This window comes from Myotis lucifugus, unplaced genomic scaffold, assembly GCF_000147115.1.
Source record: "Myotis lucifugus unplaced genomic scaffold, Myoluc2.0 scaffold_124, whole genome shotgun sequence".
Classification (NCBI taxonomy): Eukaryota; Metazoa; Chordata; class Mammalia; order Chiroptera; family Vespertilionidae; genus Myotis; species Myotis lucifugus.
Window position 1 is genome coordinate 73,023 of NW_005871172.1, and position 26,367 is coordinate 99,389.

The following is a 26,367-nucleotide window of genomic DNA, read 5'->3' on the forward strand; positions in this document are numbered from 1 at the left end:
AGAGGTGTGATACAAAACCTGGGCAGTAGAGGGCAGCAGAGACTCACAACGTGGACATGCTGTGACCACTCTCTTGGTGATGAATATTCTGTTATCCCTCCTCTGACATCCTCATCAGAAGATGGGTCCCTGGTACATGGGTTGGAATTCCTGGTATTGGATTCCTAATGAATGGCACATACTGACAGAATCATGGAGGCAAGCGGCAGCTGAAATCCTGGCATTTTATCATGTAAAGGTTCATTTAAGCCCGAGGAGCCATGTCCTCAGCACAGAGGCAGCCATGTATGTGCTCACAGGAAACTCCTCACTGAGTTGTTACAGCTACAGACCTGTTCGGTTGTGTGGTTCCGGAGTCTCTCTGGTGCTGACCAGCAACCTGTTCTTATACTTTGCATTGTGAAAAGGTAATTCCTAAAACATGTTTACCTTCTCATGCTGATGAGCACTGTCACATACCTCACTTGGAAAAGAAAATTACTTTTTAAAAATAACATTTAAAGCAATGACTAAACTCAGCCCAGACTGCAGATGACACCTGCATAAAAATGACTAGGAGAGCATGCAGAGATGTAAATACTTCCCCTACCAATGGGCCTTGAAATTAAACTGAATCCGTGTATCTGCGACGCTTTCCACAGCAGACGGAAGCAAATGAAATGCTCTATCAGATTTATCACCTGGAGATCGGAGGAGCATCAACTAGTCATCTTCCTGACACAAGACAAATCAAAATAGATTTCATCTTCCTAAATGATGTATTTTCTCTCTTTCCTCTACTCATTCTCCCTAACATAAAAAGCCAGAGAAAGAATATATGGCAGAACCACAGCTCGCACATTGGCTGGGAAACACACCCGGAGTTACAGAAAGGCAACCATGGTTATATCCTTCTCATCCGGAGCTAAGGATGGCATTGCTATACAGGTTATTAATTTCACACATTAAAGGGATTGATGAGTCTCCTCTCACGGCTCTTCTGAATTACACAGGAGATCAAGAAAATGGTTTTCAAAGGTGCCCAGAGAGACTGTCCCAGATACAACTGCTTTTGCCTTCATGGACTTTAGTGTAATGGTAGAGATTAAGGACAAGGTCTAGGATGGAGTATCAGAAGGAGGATGCACCCCTCGGGCTCCTCTCTAGGTACTTCCTTAGGGCTCACCCTTCCTCCTACAGAGTTAACACCAAGCTCTTCAAGGGCTGAGTAGGGCAAGAGCCAGAAGACGACTGTCCAATCAGGGGAAAATGAGCTGACCCTCTCCCTGGGAGCACCCTCCTTGCATTGTATTCCTTCTGCTACCGTCTCTAAACCCCACAAGGATACTCTCTTTTCTGAATTTTCTGCATGGAACCAAAATCCTTTTCCTTATTTACTATTATCTCAACAAAAACAAGGCGGCCTTGACATTTTAAAAAACTAAAATCAGAACTTCACTAAAGATTCGTGAGGCAAGAGGACAAAACCAAATGAAGACATGAAGATCTATGGAAGTCAAGTTCAGTTTACAGTAGAAGCTGCTAGTTCTGAGGATGAATTTAAATACATGTACAGCAAAATTTACATGCAAATATAAATGGTTTCCTATTTACTCAGCTCCTGCTCTGTAAGGTAGTAGTCTGGGTGTCTTCCATTCCCCAACACAACACACTGCACGGGAGAGCTGAGAACCGAAGGGCAGTTAGAAGGCGGCCAAGCAGCCCTTCCCAGGAGAGGGGTTCTCAACCTTCAGTGCTTTGAGAATGACAGGGGTGTGAATGTAGCCTGCGGGCTCTCACTCAGAAATCTTAATTAGGACAATGTTTGCAAAGCCTCAGGATTTGGGATTTTAGCAATGACCTCAAGAGAAGATGGTGTCGATAGTCCATCAGTCATACTTTGAGAAATAACAGTCTAGAATCCCGAATTGACTGTCTCCCCAGATCATGGGACTGGAGCTGCAGACTTAACAGAGACCTACCACTCTGGACCTATTCCCTCTGAGGTCACATATGGGCAGCCTGCATATACTGTGTTGGAGTGGGAAAATGCGACTGTTTAGGCATTATTTTGGAGAGCAGGGCCATGTGTTTTGGGTCTTTTCATCTATTTAGTCCAAGTGAATAATTTATTACAAAAGGAAAATGGTATGACATGCAAACTAGAACAATGAAACCTGCCTTTACTCAGGAGGCATTGAGCTCCACCTGCTCAATGAAAGGGCACCATCCACAGAGAGCAAACGAAGTGAGGATACAACATCTCAAAAGATCAGAACTTGGCAACTTTTTCATGCCACGCCAAGGAAACCCACAATGTCATCAACTCCAGCTATCAGAAAAAAGTCACCCCCTTCATGGAAATGTCTACGAGCAACAGAGGTGACAGGTACAGAAAACTTGAATTGGGCTATAAAAAAATTAGAAAGAAAGCATCACATCTAATTTTTTCCCATCACATGGACTACAGCAGCCTGTTGCCATTTCACAGGTAAATGCACTGAATCTCTGAGAAGTGAGCTGACTCGTGTTGGAAAGGATGAACAGAAGCTTTTCCCCTTCTGCGTGAGAATTTGACCTTGGCCTAACCTGGCAACACTGTTCCTCTGGAAACTTGATAAAGACAGAATGTCAGCTGTTACTAAGCAACATTGCTCATGGTGAAAATGACCCTGGAGAGTGAAACCCATCTGGACTTGGAAGAGCTATAACTGAAGTCTAAATCCTTCTTGGGGAACACACCATCATTTGTGACTCTACTAATCGGGCTAGTCCTTTGGGAAACCCTGGAAGTTATGCATATGGAGCTGTTATAAGAGGTCCTGGCTCCTGTGGGCATGTGGGTTTTAAGCTAAAGTGACTCCTGCACCTGCCCTATGAGAGTCTGGTACCCGCACACCTGAGCTGTCACCTGAGGTGGGAGGGGGCAGCAATATCACCAGGATGGCGGTGTGGGCTGCTGCAAGGACCACTCCACTGGAACAGAAACACCTGCCCTGCCCTGCCAGCCACCTATGATTCCTACCTATGTCCTTCTGGTGGAACAGAGCTGTGTGTAGCCTGGAATGCTCTTCCCAGGGTGACTGAGCAGATGCCCTGGTGAGCATTACATTTGCCCAAAACCACACCCTGGGAAATGGCAGGGCCAGAACTCACTCAGTTAGTTGTCTGTCTGCAAGCTAAATGCTTTTTTTTTAACTAAAGGACCCTAAACCTTTTCTCCCTGGATAACTATTCTGGCTCAAGAGATGGGTGCAACTTCTCATACATATTAGGCTTTTTTCCCTCCTATGTCATGTGAGGTCCCTAAGTTTTGTAGCTTCTAATTCATCCTGCCTGCCTGGCCTCAACAGCTGGCCTAATGGTTCACTGAGTTCCATTTCCAGACAATCCCCCAGAGACTTCTTCAGGTTCAACGCTACCCACTAGCTCAAACGTCTAGGCTGGCTTTCTAAGCCCTCAGACTCCAAGGGCCTCTGGTTGGAGGGTATGGTGACTCCACAGCTGATACCTACAGAGATGATCACCTGCTGAGCTCTGATGGGCACCACGCTCTCCCTGGCCTGGTGCACAGCTCTGGAATGGCAGAGGTCTCCTGATGACCAAGGGAGGCCCTACCCCAACAATGAAATGATCTTGCAGAAGTTTCCCCTTGACAGGCCCTGCATAGGACAAGAGTTTATTAATAGAGTGACCTCAGCAGATGTCCTCTCAGATTAGCTCCTGGACCAGAGCAGCAGGATGAGTCATTCCTCCCAGCCTTCCCTTCCTTTTCTATCATCAAAACTCTGGAGAGAGAAATCATCGCAAATGACATCACTTCTCTGAAGCCCTCCCCAAGCCTTCCTGTCTATGTTCATCTCTTTCCTCGCAACTTTGAGCGTGTCCCTATTACAGAGCACCGCCCCCTCTCCTCCCTCCCGCCCCCTGAGGCTATGAGACCCTGAAAAGCAGTCTCAGTTCTCTCTGTCACTACAACAAGCAAAATGCTGGACATAAAGAGTGACAAAATGAACAGATGAAACAACAAGAAACAGAGACACCCCCACCCGTAGTCTTTTCTGTATGACTCGGACCACTGAATTCATCCCATCTCGTCTAAATTTATGTCAGGATCCTGGCTAATGGCAGGGCAAGGCAGCTTAGTCATGGTTACATCTCCCGATCACTAACTCAGATAAATCACTTGGTTCACCAACCACAAAGTGACAAGTTTACAGAGATTCTAGATCAATGGGCCTAATGTGGCTCGGACATGACATCGTGCTGAAGGCTGTAAAACTCTGTCTCCAGCCATGTCTGACTCTCCCCTTCCCGGTGACAGGCCGGAGTGAGCAAAGAGGGAGGGAGGGCACAGAATGAAGACCGGAGGAAGAAACCTACCAGGAAGCACCAACGGGGCGCCCATCTGACAAGGCTATGTGGCCAGTGAAACCTGAAGAAGTCATTCACACTTCACAGTGACATGGTGATGGACAACCCCAGGCTCACTTTACAGAAGAAGAAACCACGGCCAGAGAAGGTGAGTGCCTTGAGTGAGGCCATGGTAGCCAGCAGAGAGAGAGCTTGATCTCAAGTTCAAGAGCTTTCGTGCCCTGCCAAGGTCACTGGTTGTAACTCATAGCACAGGTCAGTAAAAATGGCCAGTGATCTTGTCTTATTTCAAATAGCTTCTTAAAATAATTTACTTCATTTCAAAGAGTATTTTCTGCCCAAGGGAATGAAAATAAAAGTGGTGTCAAGTGTGTAGAGAAACAAGTCCCCTCATACACTGTTGATGGGAATTAAAAATAGATATAACCTTTTGGGAGGGAAATTTGGCAATGTTAAAACAACTGTAAAATGTGCATATCCTTTAATGCAGCAATTCCACTGAAACTGTTGTATACATGCAAAAGAAATCTATAAGGATGTTAATTTTAGTACTATTTACAATATCAAAAAAATAGAAGCAACCTAAACCAAGTATTACAAATATTAAGGTAAATTCATATGGTTGAGCACCAATGCAACTATTATGAAGAAAGAATGACCTGTGAAAAGCTTATCCTTGATTTGTTGATTTTACTTATAAGATTTTAAAAATCATATGCACATGTGTGTGAGAGTATGTATGTATGCAAGTGTATATTACTCCTGTAATAATTAAACAAACTGTTACTTATAATGCACTTAGAATAGTACCTGGCAAATAGTTAACATTAGGAAAAATTTATCTACCAAAAGATGATAGTATAGACATGAAGAAATACAGAAGCTACAGTGGCTATTTCTGAAAGGTGGGATTATGTAGGGTTCTTTTCCTTTTAATAAATTTGTGTTGTTTGAATATTGTTAAATAATTTTTATAACGAAAATGTAATAAAGATACACTTTCTATAAAATGAAGAAAACCATATTCTTCAGAAGAAAACATCTTCCACATGCACAGAATTCAGTCTAGGAATACGATACATTTCAAACCCACCTGACGGACCACCTAGTTCCGCAATGTATTTGCTATCTGGCAGCGTTAAACCATTCAGAGGATGTGAGGAAAGAAGAGGAAGAGAAAACAGATAACATCACAAATACTGAAAAAGACAGGTAATTCCTCTCCCCTGAAAATCTGCGATTCTGGTCTGAAGCCCAGAGCCACTCGGAGCCAACAGAGGAAGAGAACAGCCACCGGGCGTCCGGCATTCTTCGACCTGCTCTGCAGTGCAACCCGCTGACACCTCCCCAGGCCAGGCAAGGCTGAGCCTGCTCGTGCCTGCAGGAGTGAGGGCTGGAAACCACAGGCGGACCTCACCGGGAGACCCATAATGACAACCAGGGAAATTACCAGGCTGTCGTGCTGTACAGGAACATTTCTGGTTTTTATGTCTCAGCTGTGTGCTTGGTCACCTCATGGAACGAGCTAAGGAATTTTGGGTGAAGTATGGCTTTTCTTCCATCTCCCATTTCAGGTGATTGTTTGCTGTAATCAGAACTAAATTTATAGATGATGACAAGAGGGGACTTACATGTCTGGACAAGAAATCTTGGGGAATCCTTTAGCATTTCCCCACAAAGTATAAAGCACTCCAGGGCTTTAAAAAATTGCCTGTTACAATGTCCTTTTATTCCTCTTAGTTCCTTTTAAAAAATGTGACTGTGTGTTGAAATATTTTTGTCATTTATTAACAGAATATTTGAAATTCTCATTTGACTTACTTATGTGATTAGATCAACTGGTAGGCGTGGAATTCCCGGGTCAATGGGTTACATATAAAAATCTGTGAGTTGGTTCACCTAGGAGTGGAATGCCAGAACAATGCACCCAGGGCCTGACTGACTCACATGAGGGACAGGTGAAGAGATTATATCACAAACCTCATCTGAAAGTGGTCCGTACCTCAACTGCAGCACCAGCCACAATGAAATGCAATTTATCTGCTCACAAGTGTGTGTCTCTCTCCAAGTGAAGGATGCTCTCTTATGGCCAGGTGGTTGAGTTATTTCTGTTCCCTCATCATGCACTATATTTTGTGTGTACGCTGGCTACCTCATAATCTGTGATCAAGATCGGATTCAAGGGAGAACAGGGGACCATGAAGAAAGGAAGAGGAAATACAACAATCACACTGACTTTTCACCCCAGGATGGTGAAAAGGTTTCAGTATAAAAATATACAGATCTTCCTCAAGCCTGCTTTATCCCAGATCCCTCACACCTGGAACCATGGTCAATTGTTTTTATCCTTCAGAATCCTTAAAAGGACTTTGTGAGCGTCCTAGCTCACCAAACATTCTCACATGAATTACCCCACTGCATCCTCATTACAGAGATCCAAGGGCTCAGGCCAGAGCCAGAGGTCAAATCAGAGTTGAACCTGGATATGAATTCTAGGGCTCAATGACCAGGAAAGACAAGTTACTAAATTAGTCTTTTATCTGTAAAATTGGATGAGTGATATTTACGTCACAGCATGTTCATGATGATCAAGTAAGAAAGTGAACATCCAAGTCCCCGGGAAACAGTATGTGCTCGATAATTAAGTATGACTTCTGACACCAAAGTCCACCCCTCGGGCAATGCCTAGTCACAGCCACAGTCCTTTAAGAGGCCTCCCGGCTCTCTGGCTTGGTGCACACATGGCAACCCCTGCCCAGGACAGAGGTAGGTTGGTGGCTGTCTCATCACTGATGGACAGCAACTGGCCGGGCTGCCTCAGTGGCCCTGGGTATGTGGTAGGGACTGGAACACGGTTCCAGCCACCAACTCTGCATCCTCCCACACCTGTTCCATCCACAGGACTTTCTCTTTATTTCCTCCATTTCTTGGACTATGGTTTCACAACCGTCCTTCATATTTTTACATGATAGTTTCTCCTTAAATGATCATGAGACAAGGGTAGGCTGGCCCAACAGAGGGTACAGGTTTCCCTAACATCTTCCCAACTCTCCCTCTAGCTCAACCTGAACCTCTCAAACTAGCCTTTACTGGGTCAGGCCTCCAGCCTTTCCTTTCTGCTTCCATGAAAAGCACAGTATTCATCATGATTCTGGAATCAAAGTGCCTGGGCTCACTTCCCACTACACCTCTCACTATCTCTGGGTGACCTCAGCAAGTACTTAACCTCTCTCTGCCTTGGTTTCATCCTTTGTAAAATAGGAATCAACATAGCTGGTTTGGGGGAATTCAGTGCGGCACATAGTAGGTACTCATAAAATGTAGCTATTTATTTATATATAAAAAAACAAAACCTTTCTATATATTTTATATGTGTGTACACACACAGAGACATAATATACGGTGGAGCGTTCTGAAGGGTACGCATAGGGCGGTTTATATTGGAATCCCTCAGGGAGCGTATAAAGGAGAACTTTTATTTGATACATACTTGTACCAGTTTAAAAGCATATATTATTTCTGTAATTTAAACACACTTTAAAAAAGAACACACTTTAAAAAAGAACACACTTGGGCATTGTGAAGAAAGGAGGGCGGGTAGGGGAGGAGAGGTTGGGGGGAAGAGAGAAAAGAAGAAAAATGGTTTGCTTGCGGCAGAAGCCAAGGGCTGGATCACAGTCTTGACTGGGTGAGACAAGACTGGTTATAGCTTCACTGCTAGTTGCAGAGTCCCAATGCCGTGTCTGGGAAACTCCTGCCGTGTGTCTCTGTCAGCCTTAGAGAAATTCCCTGCGCATTCTCTCGGGTGTTCTGGGAGGAGGGACACCCAGCTCCACTAACCAAGTCATCCTGAGCTGGAGGGGGGTGGGGGGCGGGGAGGTTCTGATTTCATCCACAGTCGGAGGGCTGCCCAGGCTCCAGGGGCACTTCAGGCAGTGGGAGGAAGCTCTCCTGGGTCTCAGGAGAAGAGGGGCACATCCTGGACAAACCGTAGGAAGCAACCATGAGGTCGGAAATGCTTGTAAGAGCCCTGAGCATGTCCTCCCAGCGAGTCTAGACCATGCTGCCTGGGAGAAATGAAGGAGAGCTCTGCCTAGTGAGAAAAATCTTCTAAGCTGCCTCAGTTTCTCTGTTTCTCCAGTGTCTAACGAGACACACACTGAAGCAAGCAAAAGTTTGTTTCCCTGGCTCTGAGCAAGAGCCCCCACAGGGCCACTCACGTTTTATCTCCATTCTACAAGCTCAGTGCTATGTATAGTAAAAATCATACCCTTTTTTGGTAAAAGTTCCATCATCAGAACACTAAGAGCAATGTTGCCTACTCCTTATATGTAGTCAAGATCTTCATTAAGCCAATCCACATTTCTGACTTTTCTCAAAGGGTGAAAACTCCTTGTAACTCCCCTCACATCACTCCTGACGGGTAAAAAGCTTTATTAGCTCACAAAATGCACAGCCCAAGAAGCTTGCCCTTCTGGACAACCACCAACTCTACAGAGCATGCTCTAGGAAACTTTATTTTTAAGTTGCAAATCTACATTGCTTCTATCTGTAGCCAGGTTTCTTAAGGGCCCTACCCAGACCAATACAGCTATTCTCGCTGGCAGTAATGTCTCTTAATGTCTTTGCTAACAAAGCTCCTGCCAGGCAAATATGTCCTATGACCTGTCCCCACCACCCTAGCAGCAACCCTGCCCCGACTCAACTCCCCCAAAGGAACTGGATCTGCTCTAAGAAAGATGACAAAAAGGACCCCAAAGAAGGTGACTTACCTTTCTCATGGCTGCTTGGCGGTGGGGGTGGGGAGGTGACTGGCTTGGACTTGTCATAGTTGTTAAAGCTCTGACTGCGTCGGTTGTTAGCAGCGGCCGACCCTCCACGTGTTTTGGCGTCGCTGCCTGCAGCGGATACCCTTGTGGTAGGACCTGGAAGTCTAAAATGCAAAAGCAACAGAGTCACAGGTTCAGTCTCAGAAGAACAGAAGTGTCCCAGGAGAAGGAACCGCAACCATGCGGGAGGCAGAAGAAACCATTCAAGATTCGGGGTCTGTGGAAGTTTGCCGGTCAAAGGATTTAGCGGAACCACTACAAACAGACAACTAGGCCAATAGGGACCCCAGGAAACTCCAACAGCAAAACGTGAGCAGTTTTCCTTTTTCCTTGAAGCAAAGGGAGAAATTTGAAGGGGAAAAAATAACTACACAAATACACTTGCTGATTAAAAGTACAAAGCTCATCTTCCTTTTTTTCTGGGATGCATATTTTTACTTTATAATGGGGCCAATCCATGTCCTCTCTAATTCTATCAAGCGTGGAACATAAAGGCCCATTAAGACTCCAAACTGTTGGCCTTGCGTGTGTATCGCTTCTGGTAGGTGCTGAAAAGGGTGTTTGCCACAATCCAGACATATATTAAGAAAAATATAATTTATAATAATTAGAAAGGAAACTGCTACCACTCATAACCCAACACGTCCGCAATGAAAACGTACAGCCTGGCTGGAAACACTGTTCAGACACACATTTTCCTTCAACACCTGACAACCTGTCTCCATTGGCATTACTCTAGGGCTGAGGCCCAGCTTCTCTGTGAAGTGGATGGAGCAAATCATATGTTCTTTCTGTGAAACCAGGAGGAATCTGTTAGTCTAAAGACACACACACACTTTCCCTTTAAATAAAACACCTCATTTTGGGAGGTTCGGGGAATAAACTCAGCAGGCCTTTTTGCAGTGTGTTTAAAGATATTGTGGCCCATTCCCCAAAGAGTTAAGGGTAAGACCCCACGTCAGAATTTTGGTTGAGGGGCCACTAAACAGGCTGTTTTCAATCATCAAAGCTGAAAGATGAATAAATGGTGAAATATTTAGTTCTATCTTTCTGGTAAAGCCCACTTAGCTGTGTTTAAAAGCCACTGGAACCCCAGCCGACTAGCATTAGATCTAGTGATAAGTCTGAATTTTCAACTCATAAAACTTTCAGCTTTCTCTTTCCATGCAAATCTGCAAGCACCAAAGAAGTCTGCCGTCTGGGAGCATTTTAGATATAAGCAGGCAATCACTTTAAACTTTTCCTTGTTGGCCAAGCAAGAAAGATGGTTGGGGGTAAACAGAGAACATGAGCTGGTGTGAGAGGACTATAAATTTGTACAGTTAAGAAGCTGGCCCAGTGCCCTGACTGGGAGCTGGGAGAGAAGGAAGGGGCTGAGCTCTTCCCCCAGACGCATCACTTCCCACTGCACTAGGAGGGCTTGCCCCTCTGTTCATTTCCCCTCTCTTGTTTGGAGAAGATAGTCACCCATAAAGACAGGCCCAGAGTGGGGTGCAAGACCAACAGTGCCAGTGCCTGTGCTTGGGAACCAGATGTGGCCAGCACAACTGATCGAGGGGGTCCGGCAATGAGACCTTGGTAGCTCTTGGTTCAGCTTCCAATGCAAGCAGCATCCTGCAAGTCCTCCACGTCAGTGCAGAGTAGACACAGCCAAAGGTAGAGCTTCTGTAGGTACAGACGTGGGCTCCTTTGGGCTGGACTCTGGAGGAGTCTTTATGCCCAGATAGGCCATCACTTGTTCCAAGATGATGACACAGCAGTGGTATTAAGTGGCGCTGGGTACCACGGGTCACAGCATTCTACTCCAGTGTGGAATTTGCAAAGAGCAGGGAAGCAAAAAGCAGCGAGGAGGGAAAAGGTGCTTTCCTTTCAGAATTGTTGGGGAGCCCCCACTGCCCTGACCTGGGGCTGAACTGCAGATTTTTCATGGCAGCACAGGGCCTTTGGAGAGGCAGGAGATCAAAGTATTGGATGGGATGGGTACCACCTGGAGTTAGGTAGGCAGTCTGGTCCTCTGTGAGGCAGCATGGAGAATAGATAGAACATGGGCTTGCTCCATCCACATGACATCGGACCAGTCTTTCAACCTCTCTGAGATTTGTGTTTCGTGTCTGTAACTTTGGAATAATAATAAACTACCCGATGGGAATAGTTGTAAACTTGAAATGGGATTTACTGTCCAGCCTGTTGTCAGGACTCAATGCATGTTGGTTCCCCGAGACCATCTTTCCAGCCGAGCATCCAGATTCATAAAGGAATTGGGCATTGCTATAAAGGACACATGCTATGGTACAAAAAAGGATCAGACAAATTAAGGAAATAGAGGAGTCTGGGTTAAAGTATCAGAAGAGAGCTAGACAAAAATCATCATAAAGAGTCCGAGATCAACATTTCCAACGAGCAGGATAGGCTTGGGCAGGCAGGACTTGCCATCTCCCTAGGGGACATTCCAGAAGAGAATCTGCTTCATCAAGTGTCTGTGACTGACTGAGACCTTATACTTGGGATACCTCTGACCCATCTGTGGGCCCCACTCCCCAGAGTGAAGCATTCCTGGCTTTGGATAACAAAGACAGCTTTGGTTTTTCCATGGGACAGGGGTGGGTGGTGGTCATCGCCAGGTGCTCTTCACTGAGTCAGGGCCTACAGGCACCCCTTTGATGGGAGCGGCATACCCTTCGAATGGCTGCAGAGTTGTGCTAAGGGTACTGAGACATGGAGAAGGAGGTTTTGAAGGCCTCGAGGGCAGCTGATATAGCAAATCAAGGATGGTTGGCACATATTTAGCCATAGAAAGCCACAAAGCTCAGGCCAATGTGTCACCGTCTGCCCCCATCACCCATCACCACTGCACCCTAGTCAGGACTTGACCAACTGGAAAACTGGGATGAAGACCTAGTAATTTCTTCCATGTTTCAGAGGAAATCGATGTCAACAACGAGCTTTACAACTTGGGTTCGGCTGTGAATGGGTTTGGACAGTTGCTGCTCCAAAATAAGCCTCCTCCACCTCTGAAATGTTTAGCAACGTCCACCTCACACACAAAAGCCACGAATGAAGGTGTGGTGAATGGAAAGTACAGAAAAGGGCTTAGACGGATTACCCGCGAGGGAACCTAAACATTCTTTGGGTTTGAGTCCATTTACAAACTGAATTAATTCAGACCGAATTATCAGTACACGACTTCAAATACAGGCTTTTAAAGCCAAAGGTGACCGTGAGAACCTAAGATACCTGAGCAATCACAGGGAGGGTACTAGACTTTCTACAATTTGAAGAATGGGTTTGCTATGGTCTGATTGTTTGTGTTCCCCAAAATTCATCTGTTGAAATCTACTGACCAATGTGATGTTATTAGGACCTGGGGCCTTTGGGAGGAGGTGATTAGGTCATTAGGTGGAGCCCTCATGAATGACATCAAAGAGGATCTAGAGAACTAACTTGCCCCTTTCACTACATGAGGACACAGGGAGAAGTCAAGTCAGCAGTCTGCAACCCGGGAGAGGGCTTTCACCAGAATCCACCTTGCTGGTGTCCTGCTCTTGGATGTCCAGATGCCAGTACTGTGAGCAACACATTTCTGTTGTCTAAAAGCTACTCAGTCTGTGGCATTTTGTTATAGTAGCCCAACAGACTAAGACAGGGTTCTAGCTCCATCTTGTCCAGACCTTAAGGAGTTAATTGGCTACAGCTGACATCTAAATTACACGCATATTGATAAAAGAATATACAAAGTTCAGAAGCAACTTCAAAGGAAAATGATAACCTTGGAGGTTGGTGGATGGCTAGGAAGGGTTCCAAACAAAAGCAACCCGAGAGAAGATGTGGCACCTGGACTGGGAATGTGAGTAGAGGGCAAGAAGGTAGGGAGTCATGGTGAGAGGCAGAGGTGTTATGCAGAGGGACGCCTGTAAAAGGGAGAGGAAAGAAAGGTCGGGCCCTAGCCAGTTTTGCTCAGTGGATAGAGCGTTGGCCTGTGGACTGAAGGGTCCCAGGTTCGATTCTGGTCAAGGGCACATGCCCAGGTTATGGGCTCGATCCCCAGTAGGGGGTGTGCAAGAGGGAGCCAATCAATGATTCTCTCTCATCATTGATGTTTCTATCTCTCTCTTCCTCTCCCTTCCTCTCTGAAATCAATATGTTAAAAAAAAAAAAAAGGTCTGCTGTGTGTTGGGGCTTGGGGAACAGAGTGGGAGGAAGTGAGGCTGGAGAAGCAGGCGGGGCCAGAGTATGTCAGTAGGAATCCTGGACTTTGTCCTGCCCCCCAGCAATGAGGCATTAATTATGGAGTCTGAGACTGGAGTGGAATCACTGTCTTCTAGTTCACAGTGACGGGAGCCTGAGCCTCTGGCTAGCATTTTGAAATTCATTACTGTGAGCATCCTTATGCACCAGGAGAACTCCTACCAAGCCCCAGCCCGGAAGCAGCTGCTGTCTGCACGTTAGATTCCCTCTGTGCTGAAGAGCTGGGTCTCGCTCCTGTGGAACCGCTGCAGGTATCCCAGCAGATGCTGCCAGGGTGCCCGCCTTGCTGAAGCGAAGCAAAGAGAGAGGAGCATGGCCAGCCAACCCTGTGTCATTTACTCCCCGCAGCGGTTATAGTGCCAGAAGGTTCCAGCGGCTCCTCGGGAAGAGCAACTCCAAACCTCATGATCATTCCATGTCCAAACACAGGTACAAAGTGACAGACGATACAGATGGGTTCTTTCAAACATACACATGTGGCTTTTTTAGAAAAAAATTAAGTGTAAAGGAAGTGGTGGAACAAAGAGGCAGAAGAAAAACCCTGCTGCTATTGGAGCCGTGGTCAATTTCTGCAACATGTGCAGAGCCCAGCAGGCAGAGCGGTAAAGCTAGGGTTCCTGGCACGTAACCTGCGAGTGCATCCCGGCTCCTCGCGCTGTACGTGCTGATGAGAAGAAAGCTGTTCTTCCCCCCAAAACCACTTCAAAGGCCGGGAGCAGAAGATGGCCCTCCCAGGAAGGATGGCAGCTTGTGTGCACATGCTCGGGGCCGTGGGGGAGCCGGGGGTCATAATCAGAGATGCTTTTTGCTAGACAAGATGATTAAATGCTAAATCTCTCATCTCCATGGCATCTGCTTTTCAGCAGCCGGGCCAAACTTCTAGCAGCCCAGATTCCTCTCTGTAAGACGGTCGTGTAGAGATCAGCTCCGTGGGACTTGCTGGAAGTGGCCTGGTTGCCTTACCTACCCCAGGTCGACCCCAAACACCAGCATCAACATATCTGCTAGCTATGGTGCACTGACGGCATCCAAGTGTTAAAGGTTAGAAATGACTCTAAACCACAGCGCACCGTGAGGCAGGACTATCCCACGTCACCAATAAGGAAACACGGGTCATGGAGAGTAAACAATTTGCCGGGCACCACAGTCAGTGGTGAGCATGAGCTTTCTCTCAGTTGAAATGAAAAGGTGCACTCAAGCCAATATGCTTCTCTGCCTCCCGCAGGTAGAATGAGCCCAAATACCTGGTGCTCCCCAGGGGTGCCGAGAGACAGTAACAGTGGTCAAAGGCAGGACTACATGGAAACCCTTCCCTGCTGTACCCTCCATAGGCCCTTCCCTGCATCCAGATTTAAGGATGCAATGAGAGGACACCAAGCACCGAGTCCAGAGAACTAGCTAATGAGCAAGCCCACTTGTTATTTCAGAAGAACCAGGTGCTATCTCCATGGTACACAGGGCATCTAGAATCAAAAATGAGATACAGCTGCCTTATTGCTTTGTCTCCTCTGACCAGTTGGAGTCATGCTTCAGGTCTTTGTAACTCAAGAGAAAACCAATTGCACATTAGTAGTTTTAACAACAACAAAAAGCACAACACACATAAATGAGATGCAGGTCAGGTGGGATTAGGGTCAGGACAGAGCAGGGAGCCAAACTCATCATAAAACCACTGCAAAAACCACCTAGACACTCGCCTCTCCCTAAGTCAGAATGGATTTTGATGATCAAGCAATCAGCCCAAACCAATGAAATGCAGAAACATTGCACACTCAACCTCACTTACACTCTGTCCCTCCCCACCCCACCCCTTCACACACATACACACATACACACACATACCCCAATGACCCCACACCCACTCTCAGAACTCTCCCAACATTAGCCAAAGCATGTTTGGTTTTCTTGAACTGCAAACATGAAGTGGGGCGAGGGGCCAACAGGAAACATAGCAGGAACAAAGGAAACAGTGGGTTGGGTTGAAACCATGCTTTGCAGGACACAGAGGAAGTCTAACCTAGAGATCTTTTTCTGACCCAGAGTGAAGCGGATGATTTTGCTTTGAGATGAATCCTTGGATGATGCACTGCATGATGGGAAAAGAAAAAAGTGGAAGAGCTGAGTGAGGGGAGAGAAGATACATGATTAGACACACAAATAAAGGACGGCAGTCTTAGGATAATGCAATGCTCCGGGTTTTTCCACTGCCCGCCTTTCCCACAATATGCAACTTTCTTTCTAGGTCTCACTTTCCTGATTCCATGAATTTCCAATGTGAAGAAACTGCTACCAAAATACCAAAAAACTTTTGAGGTTTTCTTTCTTCTTCTTTTCTCTTTTAAACACCAAATACCTTTTTCTGCTACCAGTCATGATAAGGCACTTTTCTCACAATGAGATGCTAAAGCAAGGAGTCTCTGACAGGTAAAAAAACAAACAAAACAAAAACAAAAACAAAACAAACTTTACACTTTTCTAAAGTGGTTAATGCTTCTACTTCACAGGCTTTTCTGGGGGCTTTTCTGATGAATGTCTTGAATGTCCCATAAAGTTGACCCCCCCAAAAAGGGTATAGATGTTTGCAAGTTTTGCCGATCTTGAAAACTTTTGCTCTCATTGGTGTAAAAATGATCATTTAAAGTATTATGAATGTACTAAGTTTTGGGCTATGGGCCATATATTTGTACATCTGAAGAATCTTGGTTGGGATTAGTAAAAGGAAAAGTTAAACTTATGTACTGCCTAATGGAAGATGGAAATACTTACCTTTCTTGAATCCATGTTCCTAAAAGGATCTGAGGTGAGAAATACAATGTTGGTGCCATTAGAAATACAATGTTGGCTCTATCAATTAAGGAGAGTTCTGCGGCCAAGTTTGAAGAATACTTTCTATACTCCCTTCTGAAGTGAAGGGAGAGACAGAAGAGAATAGACAAAAATAAAGAAAGGAAGGAAGGAAGGAAGGAAGGAAGGAAGGAAGGAAGGAAGGAAGGAAGGAAGGAAGGAAGGAAGGGATTTTCTGGATTTTCCCTAAACAGCTGAATACTGATACTATGCAAGGTAGACACAGATGGAGAGAGAACAAGTCCTGGGTACTAGGCTCCTCTCCTGGCCTCTAGACTATAGAGAAGCTTTGACAGGTAGAATGTGGATCAAGTCCTCAGCCACTACATAGAGTAATGAGAAGAGCTGTGGTAGACAGGCAAAAGTGTCTCCATGTGGCCATCATTGGAAACCTTGCTCTGATTCCTTCCTGCTAATGTTGCGTATGTCTTTGGCCAGCTTCAACAACTCCTCTTCGCAAACATCATAGAAAAGTTGCCTAGTTCTAGTATTTCTTATCCAAAGAGGTACAGTATGTAGGCATGTTCATATGTGGCAAAATTCGAACACGGGACCAATAGAAACCTAGCACTGGGGGCTAGCATCTGACATTGATGATCAGGGACTCAAGCCATTACCCCTGGGATTTTGGTTACTACAGGCAGAATTTGGGGAGAGCAAGACAATGGAACTGAGCCAATGAAGCAATTTTAGTATTTTTTTACACTTATAGCCAGAGGGCCGAATGGGCTGCCATGTCCCTAGGACTGGAAAAAAAGATTAGAGGAAGTATCAGTATATAACGATGAAACCAGTTATATGCAGAAGTAATTCAATTGGGACAGGACAAAGGATGAGCGAGGAAGGACAGCAACTCTAAAAACAGCCCCTGTCACCACCGCGATGGCAGGAACCCTCTGCAATAAATGGATATGAAAACCTGGCTTCAGTGAGTTTGGCTCGTCATTAGGTAAAGCATTTATTAATAGTAGGATGTTTTTTCTTCCTGGGAGGTGGGTGACCTAACTGGAACATCTGGTTCTTTTAAGAAAACAAACGCCTACCATGGAAATGGCTGCCTCAGGCTGGCCAGGTGACACAAGCCCAGTGTTTCTCCAGCCGTGTGCTTTGGAACCCTAGGCCGTGAGATGCATTATGAAATAAGAGTTCTGGCCAAAACCGGTTTGGCTCAGTGGATAGAGCGTCAGCTTGCAGACTGAAAGGTCGCAGGTTCGATTCCGGTCAAGGGTATGTACCTTGGTTGCAGGCACATCCCCAGTAGGAGATGTGCAGGAGGCAGCTGGTCAATGTTTCTAACTCTCTATCTCTCTCCCTTCCTCTCTGTAAAAAAAATATCATAAAATATATTAAAAAAAAGAAATAAGAATTCTGTGGCCACGTTTGAGGAATGCTTCCTATGCCCTCTTCTGAAGATTCACAGAGCACACATGTCCCTCTCTCCAGCTTCCTCATCTCTATCAGTACCACCATTTCCCTCTATGCTCAAGCCAGAAATCTAGGCTTTATCTGTGAATCTTCCCTCACTCGCTCCAGATAGTCACTCTATCTGTGGTCCCGTTGGCTCAGCCTCCAAAATATGACGAGTTGGTCCATCTCTTTATGTGTCCCACCACCTTGACCTCAGCCACTATCATCCAGAGACCACAGAAACCACTTCCTCCTATTCTTACTCCCCATGATGGGTGGCCTCCCCACTTCTTCCCCCTGCAACCTCACTCTCCAAAGATAAGCAAGGTGGCTTTTTTAAACACTGCGAATCAAGTCAAGTCTCTCTCCTGCTCAAGACTCTCCCGTGGCTTCCTGCCCCCTTTAGAATGAAGTACAGACTTCTTGCCCAGCTTAGCCAGCACTGTGTGACCCGTCTTCAGGGCCATAGCACCGCTCAACTCCAGGGGCCATCACTCACACGTCCTCCACATGAACAGTGGCACCTTTAACTTCCCACCTTTAACTTCCCACCTCCCAGCACCCACTGCACTCCAGCCACACCAGCCTCCTTTCTGCTCCTCCACCCGCCAAGCTTCTCCTATCGCAGGGCCTTTGCGCCAGCTGCTCCCTCTGCCTGATCTATTCTACACCCATGCTCTGCCTGGCTCACTCCTTGCCAGTCATATTTCAATTTCGGTGTCATGCCCTCAGAGAGACCCTCCTATCAACCTAACCAAAGTTACCGACCCAGTCCGTCTGAATCCAATCATCTCATTGTAACACCACCATCTGATATTTTTCTTCCCCCATTTATGTGCCTGCTTCCTCCCATAGAATGTAGAGAGCAGGCACCCTGGCTATCTCACTCACCCTTGACCTCCCAAGTGCCTGGAACAGTGGCTGGCACACAGAAGTCATTCAAATACTAACTAAATAAAGGTATGTTGCAGATTCAAGGATCTGAGAACCTCAGTAACAGTTACAACAACTTAACCCAAATTATTTCCCAATTTCTTCCCCCATAAGACCCTTCCCCCAGCAAGTCATCACCCAGGTAATAAGCACACTGCAGAATCAGTCCTGCTCATGTGGCCTTCCAGCTCGGCTGGGAATCTCTGATCTGAGAATGGCCCCCAGGGCAGGGTGCAGAGGCTGGCTGCCTGGCTGGCTAGTCCTCCTTGGGAGTCCAGGCATCTCTGCTCGCTCACAAATCTCCATAACGTGAATTGGACACAATTAGATAATTCATGAGGGGGTCTGATGTCCATCACATCCAGCACTGCTGGTTTGAACAGCACCATCGGGAACCAGCACTCCTCATGGGAGCATGAAACCGTCTGTGAGGTACCTGCTGTGTGTGAACCGCTCTGTGCTCTGCCTAACCTCAATGGGCAGCTGCGGGTGTGAAGGTGCGGAAAGCCCTGTGCTTATGAACGCTGGTACTGGGGCCTGGAAGCAAAGGCCTGTGCTCTTTAGCACAAACTAAATGAGATCAAGTAATCAATTTGACTGGTGACATTGAGGTTTGCTAAAGGTTTACAACTTAAAAACAATCATTAGAGGGCTTTTCTCTAACTTTACTATGAGTTAAAAACTTTCTAACTCCTAATCTCCTCTTTTTTTCCCCCTGCCATTAAAACAAATGCTCCACAAGGTGATTTGCAGACCTGTTTAGGAATGCACTTCTCCTACTATAACACCCTATACGGAAACTCCTCTGACCCTCAGCTTGTACGTCACTCTATGGTGAGTTTCACTGGCAAGCATCAGTCCCTAAAATCCGGGCCCTAGTCCTGCAGAGCAAAGGGCCACAGACGACATGACTCTAGGGTCAACAAAACCCAGCACATTCCATGGGAACTGCTCCCAGCAGGGATGCTGGCCCCCAGGAAAGGGCTGTTGCTGAGGACCACTTGCCATCTTTCTTCTTCATTCCTGACATGTCTCTCCTGGCAAAGCAGAGCTATCTGCTGGAGAACTATGGCCTCCAACAGGGAAAATTACTTATACATATAACACCGAACACCCAGCGTGTAGGCAAACATGCAAGAGAAGTTTGAAGTCTATTTTAGGAGCTGTTTACTGCAGACAAGCGAATGTGTCATAGGCCAGAGTTAAGGCAGGACACACTCTGCCTTAGCTTTGGCTGCTGGCGATTCTGACTTTAAAACAGTACACGTCACCGCCAGGCCCAGGAGGCCACCTCTGTCTCAAGGTCGTGCTAACTCCTCACTAACTATCAGTAGTTCTCAGCAGGAAGAAGCTCACATAAATACCATGTGCAGCACAGGCTAGAATTTGGTCGGTGGGAAGGAGGAGCCCCGGAAAAACAGAATTATCAGTTGGCAAGGAGCCCCCACCTGGACTGCATTTCGGCTTGTGCTTTTGACTGCTGATGTGGTGCTGGCTGGTGAGGCTGGCACAGGGCTTGGGGAGTGGCTGGCACCTGTTGCTGAGGAGTGCCAGCCTGGCACTGGAAGGGGGCCCCGGCCGCCTGGGACACAGCCGGCGGCAGTGGCGAGGAGAGGTGCTGCTTCTGGGGCTGCTGCTGCTGCTGCTTGTACCGGGAGAGGCTGAAGAAGAGGCCTAGGATGGCCTTGAGGTTTCCATTCCTGATTTCTGCGGGACAACAGAGAGAGCGGTTAGAGGAGGAGTCCTTTCTTGCTCCGACCCAGTGGGCTGCCTCAGCCCTCACCTGAGTGGCATTCCTCTAGGTCTAGGATATGACAGATTTCCTGAACACTTGTGTCATTGGTATCACAGTCAATTAAAACCAGGCCTAAACCACAAAGAAATTAGCTTATTTTCCCGCTGGCATTAGAGTGGATACTCATACATGAGGCAAGTTGCAACTGGATGCCTGCAAGTGCCAGGCGGAAACTCTCAGTAAGGGCAGAGCCAAAAAGGTAAGCGTCCCCAGCAAGCCCATGCTTGTTCCAGGGGCTGGGCGATGATCGGGGACACAGGAGCCCCTCCGGCACCGGGGAAAACTCACTGGTCTTTGCAGGTCACTGCCAAGTCCGTGTTCTGCACTTTGAGCCACCTGAGTTGCCAAGTGGCTGCTGCCTCACTCCCAAGTCCTCACACTGCTCTACCTGGTCACCCTGCTCTCCCACACGTGGCTCTGGGTCTCTCTTTCCGCCGAATAAACAACTTCAATTTGGGATGAATGGGGGGATAGGCTACAGGACTTACTTCTATGAACTCATGCAAAAACTCTCCTCTATTAAAAGAAATTAGAGCGCAGTGTGGAGATAAGACAATTTTTATTCCAGATGGAGTTTTTCAGATGTTAAAATGCATTTGACTCAAGACATGAATAAAGAGCTGCAGAGAAGGAATGACATACTTATGCACAGGCAGAGGCTGTGGGTGTGAGGGTGTTTCTCCCAGGGCAATCTCTTCTTGTGTGCAGGGCCTTAAACACCAGATGCAATAGCCAGGGTCTGAACGGACACTGAGGGAGAAGGAAGAACTTTGGGGGCTCCCTCTGCTTTGCTTTGACCCTAAGCTGAGGGAGTGGGGCTGGAGGAAGGGAAGCCTCACCGCATAGGGAACGCCTTCCCCCCAGGTTAGCAGCAGGCTGGGGAAGCGGCTGCTGATAAAGAAACAGAGTTTCCTCCAAGGACCAGTTGAAGAGGCCTCCCATCCCACTGAGCCAAACCGGCTAGGGCCAAAACTTATTTATGACAAGAACTACTACTAATTAGCATGTCTTGGGTTAAGCTTTCTGGGAGCAATCTCATTCAACCCCTACAACCTGGGAAGTGAGTATTACCATTCCTCTCTTACTTAAGGGACGCAGCTCAGGGAGGTTTTATGATCTCCCGAGGTAATAACTGGTGGAGCTGGGATTTGAATCTAGGTTTTTCTGCCTTGAAGCGTGGACTCCTAACACTGCAGAACTTGGCTTGCTTGTATACTCATCATGTGTGGTGAATTGAAAGGCACGCCAGACAATGTTTTAGTAAGCTAGCTGGTGGTCATGTAAGTACTCTTCATTCTTCTTCTGTAAGTATTCTTTTGTTATGGAATGTGTCAAACATTCCATAATACATTTTTTAAACCCTACAAGCAAAACAAAGAAGGGAGGAACTTGCAAATCAGCATATCCAGGGCTCAGAGGTTGTTCGCTGCAAAAGGTTGGCGTGTCCACGTCAGCATCCTCATAACCTACCAGCCCAGCCCATGGTGGACCAGGGGCCAGCTTCGTCACATTCTCCACCTGCTGTGGTCCTTAAGGCATTTATTCTGCATAATGGTTTGTTGCACTATTCCCTAAAACATCTTTTTACTTGTCAAAGAGCACAATGGCCCATAAACACACTGTTTTGGGGAGCCAGAAAGACCTGGGTTTAAATCCCCACAGTCTCGCATTTATAGACTGACTGACTATTCACAAGATTCAACTCTGAGCTCCAGTTTCATCTTTAAAATGGGCGGATGGGTGCTGCACCTCTCGCACCAGGTTGTTAGGAGAAATAAATGAAGAATAAATAAGGAAATGAGGGCACAGCACCCAGGATACTGCCTGGCTCATCCTTCCCTCTTTGGCTCAGAAAACAGAGTCACTCTACCTGCCGCCTCCTCAGAACTAAGCACAGGGACCACTGAAGGAAGCCGGGGCTGCTGCCCATCCCCCTGTGCCACGCACAGGGGTCAAGAAGGAAGCCAACCATGAATAATCTCATGTTAGAGAAAACTCAATGGGGAGCTTCTATCTGCTTTTTTTTTAAACAGTCTTTTCATTGAGGTATAATTCACATCCAAAAACTTAAATAGACAATGATTTTTAGTAACATTCTAGTTTTAAACTATATCCATTACCCTGAAAAGAGTCTTCATGCTCATACACATCTCACTCCTGCACTGTCCGCAGGCAACCGCTCATCTGCTTTCTGTTTCCACAGATTTGCCTTCTCTGGACATTTAAATAAATGGAATCATGAATGATGTAATCCTTTACAACTTCACTTAGCATAATGTATTTAAGGCTCATCCATGTTAGAGCACGTATCATTGGTTTTATATTGCCGACAACTATCCCATCATATGGATGTACCACAGTGTTTATCCATTCTCCAGTTGATGGGCATTTGGACTGTTTAATTTTCTTTTCAGAACACGAAACTCAAAGAGTGGTGAAGGATCTGTTTGGGGTTGAAAGCCACCCAGTGTATACTATGGGTGGTCATGAACAGACAGTATCCAAAATAGCTAGAATTGTGTTCCTTCCAGAGTTCTAAATGTCATCTGTCTGTTTCCTGGGGCCTGGGACACTGGCTCCACTGGAAGCCTAAAAACAAAATGTCGTTCTGCCAGCCCACAAAAATGTTTCCCTCATGACATTTCCCAAGGCTTTGGAAAGAGTATTGCTTTGCATCTGATCAGCTATCCTCACACTCGCTGAAATAATATAGACCTAGAGAGAGTTGACTTATCCAAGGAGACAGTGGCTAGCTTGTGTCTAAACCAACACAGGAATCCTGCTCTCCTTTCTCCTCTGGTGGCCGCCCCATGTAAACTGAAGAACAAAGTACCCAGCTGTATTCCAGTTTCCATCAGAAACCGGATTGCCTTGACTCTCTGGGTTCCGACTGATCTCTTTGTTCCCATTAGCTGGGACTAATCTGCATAGATGCTATAGGGAATGTGGCACAAAGGGTAGAATAAATAGGAGAGTTATTTTCTTTCAACATTATTTAAGAGAAACCACAGGCCTGATTTACAAAGGCACAAGCACTGGAATAATCTAACACAAAGAAACCTGCTTTGTAGGGAGGAAGGGACTCGGAGCCAAAGGGAGGGTTGCCTCTGACCGCAGAGTTGCAGGATCCCTATTCAATCGCCTTAAGCCACGGTGGGTGGTGTAAGCCTCGCCCAACTGATTGGGGACCGTGGGTTGTGTGGCATTATTCCTCCAGCTGGGCCCTCTCCGCAACCTACATTCACCATGTAACTTTCCACCTGACTCTTGCAGCCCTGCTGTGTACTGCCCGCCATGCTGTCAATGACTCTCCCCAGAGGGGAGTGGCTCAAGGGGGTGGGAGCAGAGCCCACAGGGCCCTTCTGGTGAGGGGCAGCAGCAGTCCCACGTGCACTGCCACTCAGGTGATGTGGGTAGGAAGAAACAGAAAAGATCCACTTGTTGCTTTTATGCGAAAGGTCCAGAAAGACCTCCTGCTTTCTGGCTCAGGATGAAAGAAACTCAGCATCTACATCTGTGGACATCAGAGCAGGAAACCCAGGTCTGAGCTCATCAAGTCAGCAACCGATTTCACTCTAAAAGCACACACTCCTTCTCAGAGGCATCTGGAAGGGTCTTCCTGCCTCTGTTTCTCCAATCTGCAAGATTTGTCCCCATTATATTACCTATGCCCCATCTCATGTCTAGATTTCTCTGCACCTTTCTTTGGTCTGCTGAACGCCTCTGCATTCTGTAAAACCCAGGGGAAACATCACTGCCTCTCTGAAGCCCCCTTGACTGCCCCAGGCAGAGCTGATCACTGCCTTTCTTTGGGCGCCATTGGACTCTGTACATACCATTAGCACAGCTCTCTTATTAATTGGAATAAAGGCTAGTTTTGTATGACTGGCTGGACTCTCTGTGCACTCCAGTGCCTAGTGCTGTGTCTGGCATATAGCATGTGCCCAGCAAACATTTGGTGAACGAGATAGGATAAGCCATAGCTCCGGACTTCCGCTTCTCCAGTACAGGAAGATGGGCTCAGGGCCAGGTGTTCTCAAACTCCCAGGGATAAAGGCCTTACTTCCTCACAGGGACAGGTTTACAGATGGCCCTGACAGGTGGTGTGTGGGTTGGGGAGGGGTTGAAGGGATCTTGAAAAGCACCTAGGGCAGGGTAAGGCCGAAGCTCACAGGACTCTGGCAAGTCTCCAAGTTGGGTCCAACTTTTGGGAGCACCAAGGGGGCAAGGAGGCCTCGTCCAGGGGCTGTGCCTCACACCAGCAGCATCTCCACCTGGCTCACTCGGGCCTGTAGCCTCTGCCCGCAGGCATCTGCTGTCTGTGCCCTGGAACAAAGGCTCTCTATGGTTCCCTAAGAGGCAGGTCAGGGCAGGACCTGAGCTGCTGAAATGCTTTGAGGACAGGTGCATACACCCTCCTGGGCCCAAAACCAGCTTTAGTCACTGGGAAGGGGTGGAGATACACCTACGGGGCTTTCCAACTGCTGATGTTATTTTTCATCGGGAGGAGCCTTAAGGCACTCAATCGTCTTCAAAAGGAAAAGAAAAAGCATTAAAACGACATTATTTCTTTAAACACTATAATGCTTTCTAGTACTCAAGCAGGTGGTTAGAAGTGTGGGCAACAGTGAGCAGTAGGAAAGCAGGAGGCCTTCAAATCAGCAGACTGAGAGACTTGTCCACGGCTGATCTTGGGGCCTCCCTTTCCCCACTGGAACTTAACCTCTTTGGGCCGCGCTTCCTCATCTGTATGAATGGGATCATGTGAATACTGACCTCATAAGGTTGCTGGGGACACTACATAAGATAAAATGTTGTGGCACTTATCTCAGTGACTGACAGGGTGAGTTCTCAATCAATGGTTTCTATTCCTACGATTTAACAGTATGTCAAGTGAGATTCCTGTAACCCTAAAATTGTGAATAAAAAGCTCTAAGTACCCTTGCTTATAAGTTCAAGGACTTGACAAAGGTTGGACCCAGTCATTATCCCTTAATACTGTACAAGTTCAGAATCAGTCTTACCACCAAATACCATCATCATGATCCTTTACTCCCCCCCCCCCCAAAAAAATCAATATAAGTAGATCTAGATGGGAGTATGTCATTGAGGGTACGGGAGGGTGGCAATGGGAGATGGTCACAGAGACAGGATATTTCTTCCTTCACCAAGGAGCAAGAAGGTGGGGTCCCTGTACTCCATGCAAAGGCAAGGAGGTTCTAAAAGAATCACTGCAAGTGGGAGTTCTGGCTTTCTAGTCCCCAGTTGAACACCTGCGTTAGTAGAGACTTGTGAGAACTGCCCCCTCTGTGCGCCCTCTGTGAGGGGGAAGACTGAAAAAAAGAAGATCATGTGGGGGGGGGGATTATCTCTCATGAACAGAGAGGGGCCTGGTGCCTACACTAGAGGCAAGGCCACCCATCCCTGCCTGGTTCTAAGGTGGAGAATGGAAGGATCATGAGCCCAAGGTCTAGAGCCTTACCAGGACCAGTGTAGTGTGGAGACGAAGGTGGCCTGAATCAGGAGGATGGGACCTGAATGCTACCAGCTGGAAATGAGCTGCAAGAGCTGGTCAAATCTCACAAACACCACCGGGCCCTGGGAGCAGCATGGGAGGGAGTGTCTGGTCAGCAGGGAGTGCAGAGACTCCCAGTGGGGACAGTAGCTATTACCCAGGAGGGGACAGCACCTTCACCACCAGCCCAATTCTGCTTCTCTGAGCTCTCCCAGTCCTGGAGGCCTGGCCTGGGAACCACGGAAGGGAAAGGAAGTCACATTATTATGCCCCACCCCCTTCAACCTCCAAAGCCACCTGCACTGGTGGGGGAAAAGAGCTTTGAGGTTGAAGTTTAAAACTGAACAGGACTGGGTCATAAGTATTGACATAGAACTGTTCTAATAATGAGCGTGACTGAAGGGTAATAAATTCAGCCAAAATATCATTACATGAGTCTTGACTTG

The 26,367-nt window shown here is 46.9% G+C and overlaps 1 protein-coding gene across 1 annotated transcript in view; it reads right to left on the reverse strand.

Annotated features, from left to right (window-relative positions):
- LOC102424833 (neuron navigator 2-like) overlaps positions 1-26,367 on the reverse strand; it is a gene marked incomplete at its 3' end in the record, with an annotated part of 207,039 nt that overhangs the window by 71,132 nt on the left and 109,540 nt on the right. The window contains exons 5-7 of the mRNA XM_023758154.1: positions 20,060-20,318; positions 15,445-15,513; positions 9,126-9,286 (exon numbers count right to left, since the gene is read on the reverse strand). Of these exons, the coding sequence (XP_023613922.1) occupies positions 9,126-9,286; positions 15,445-15,513; positions 20,060-20,318 (489 nt within the window). The remainder of the gene's footprint in view (positions 1-9,125; positions 9,287-15,444; positions 15,514-20,059; positions 20,319-26,367) is intronic.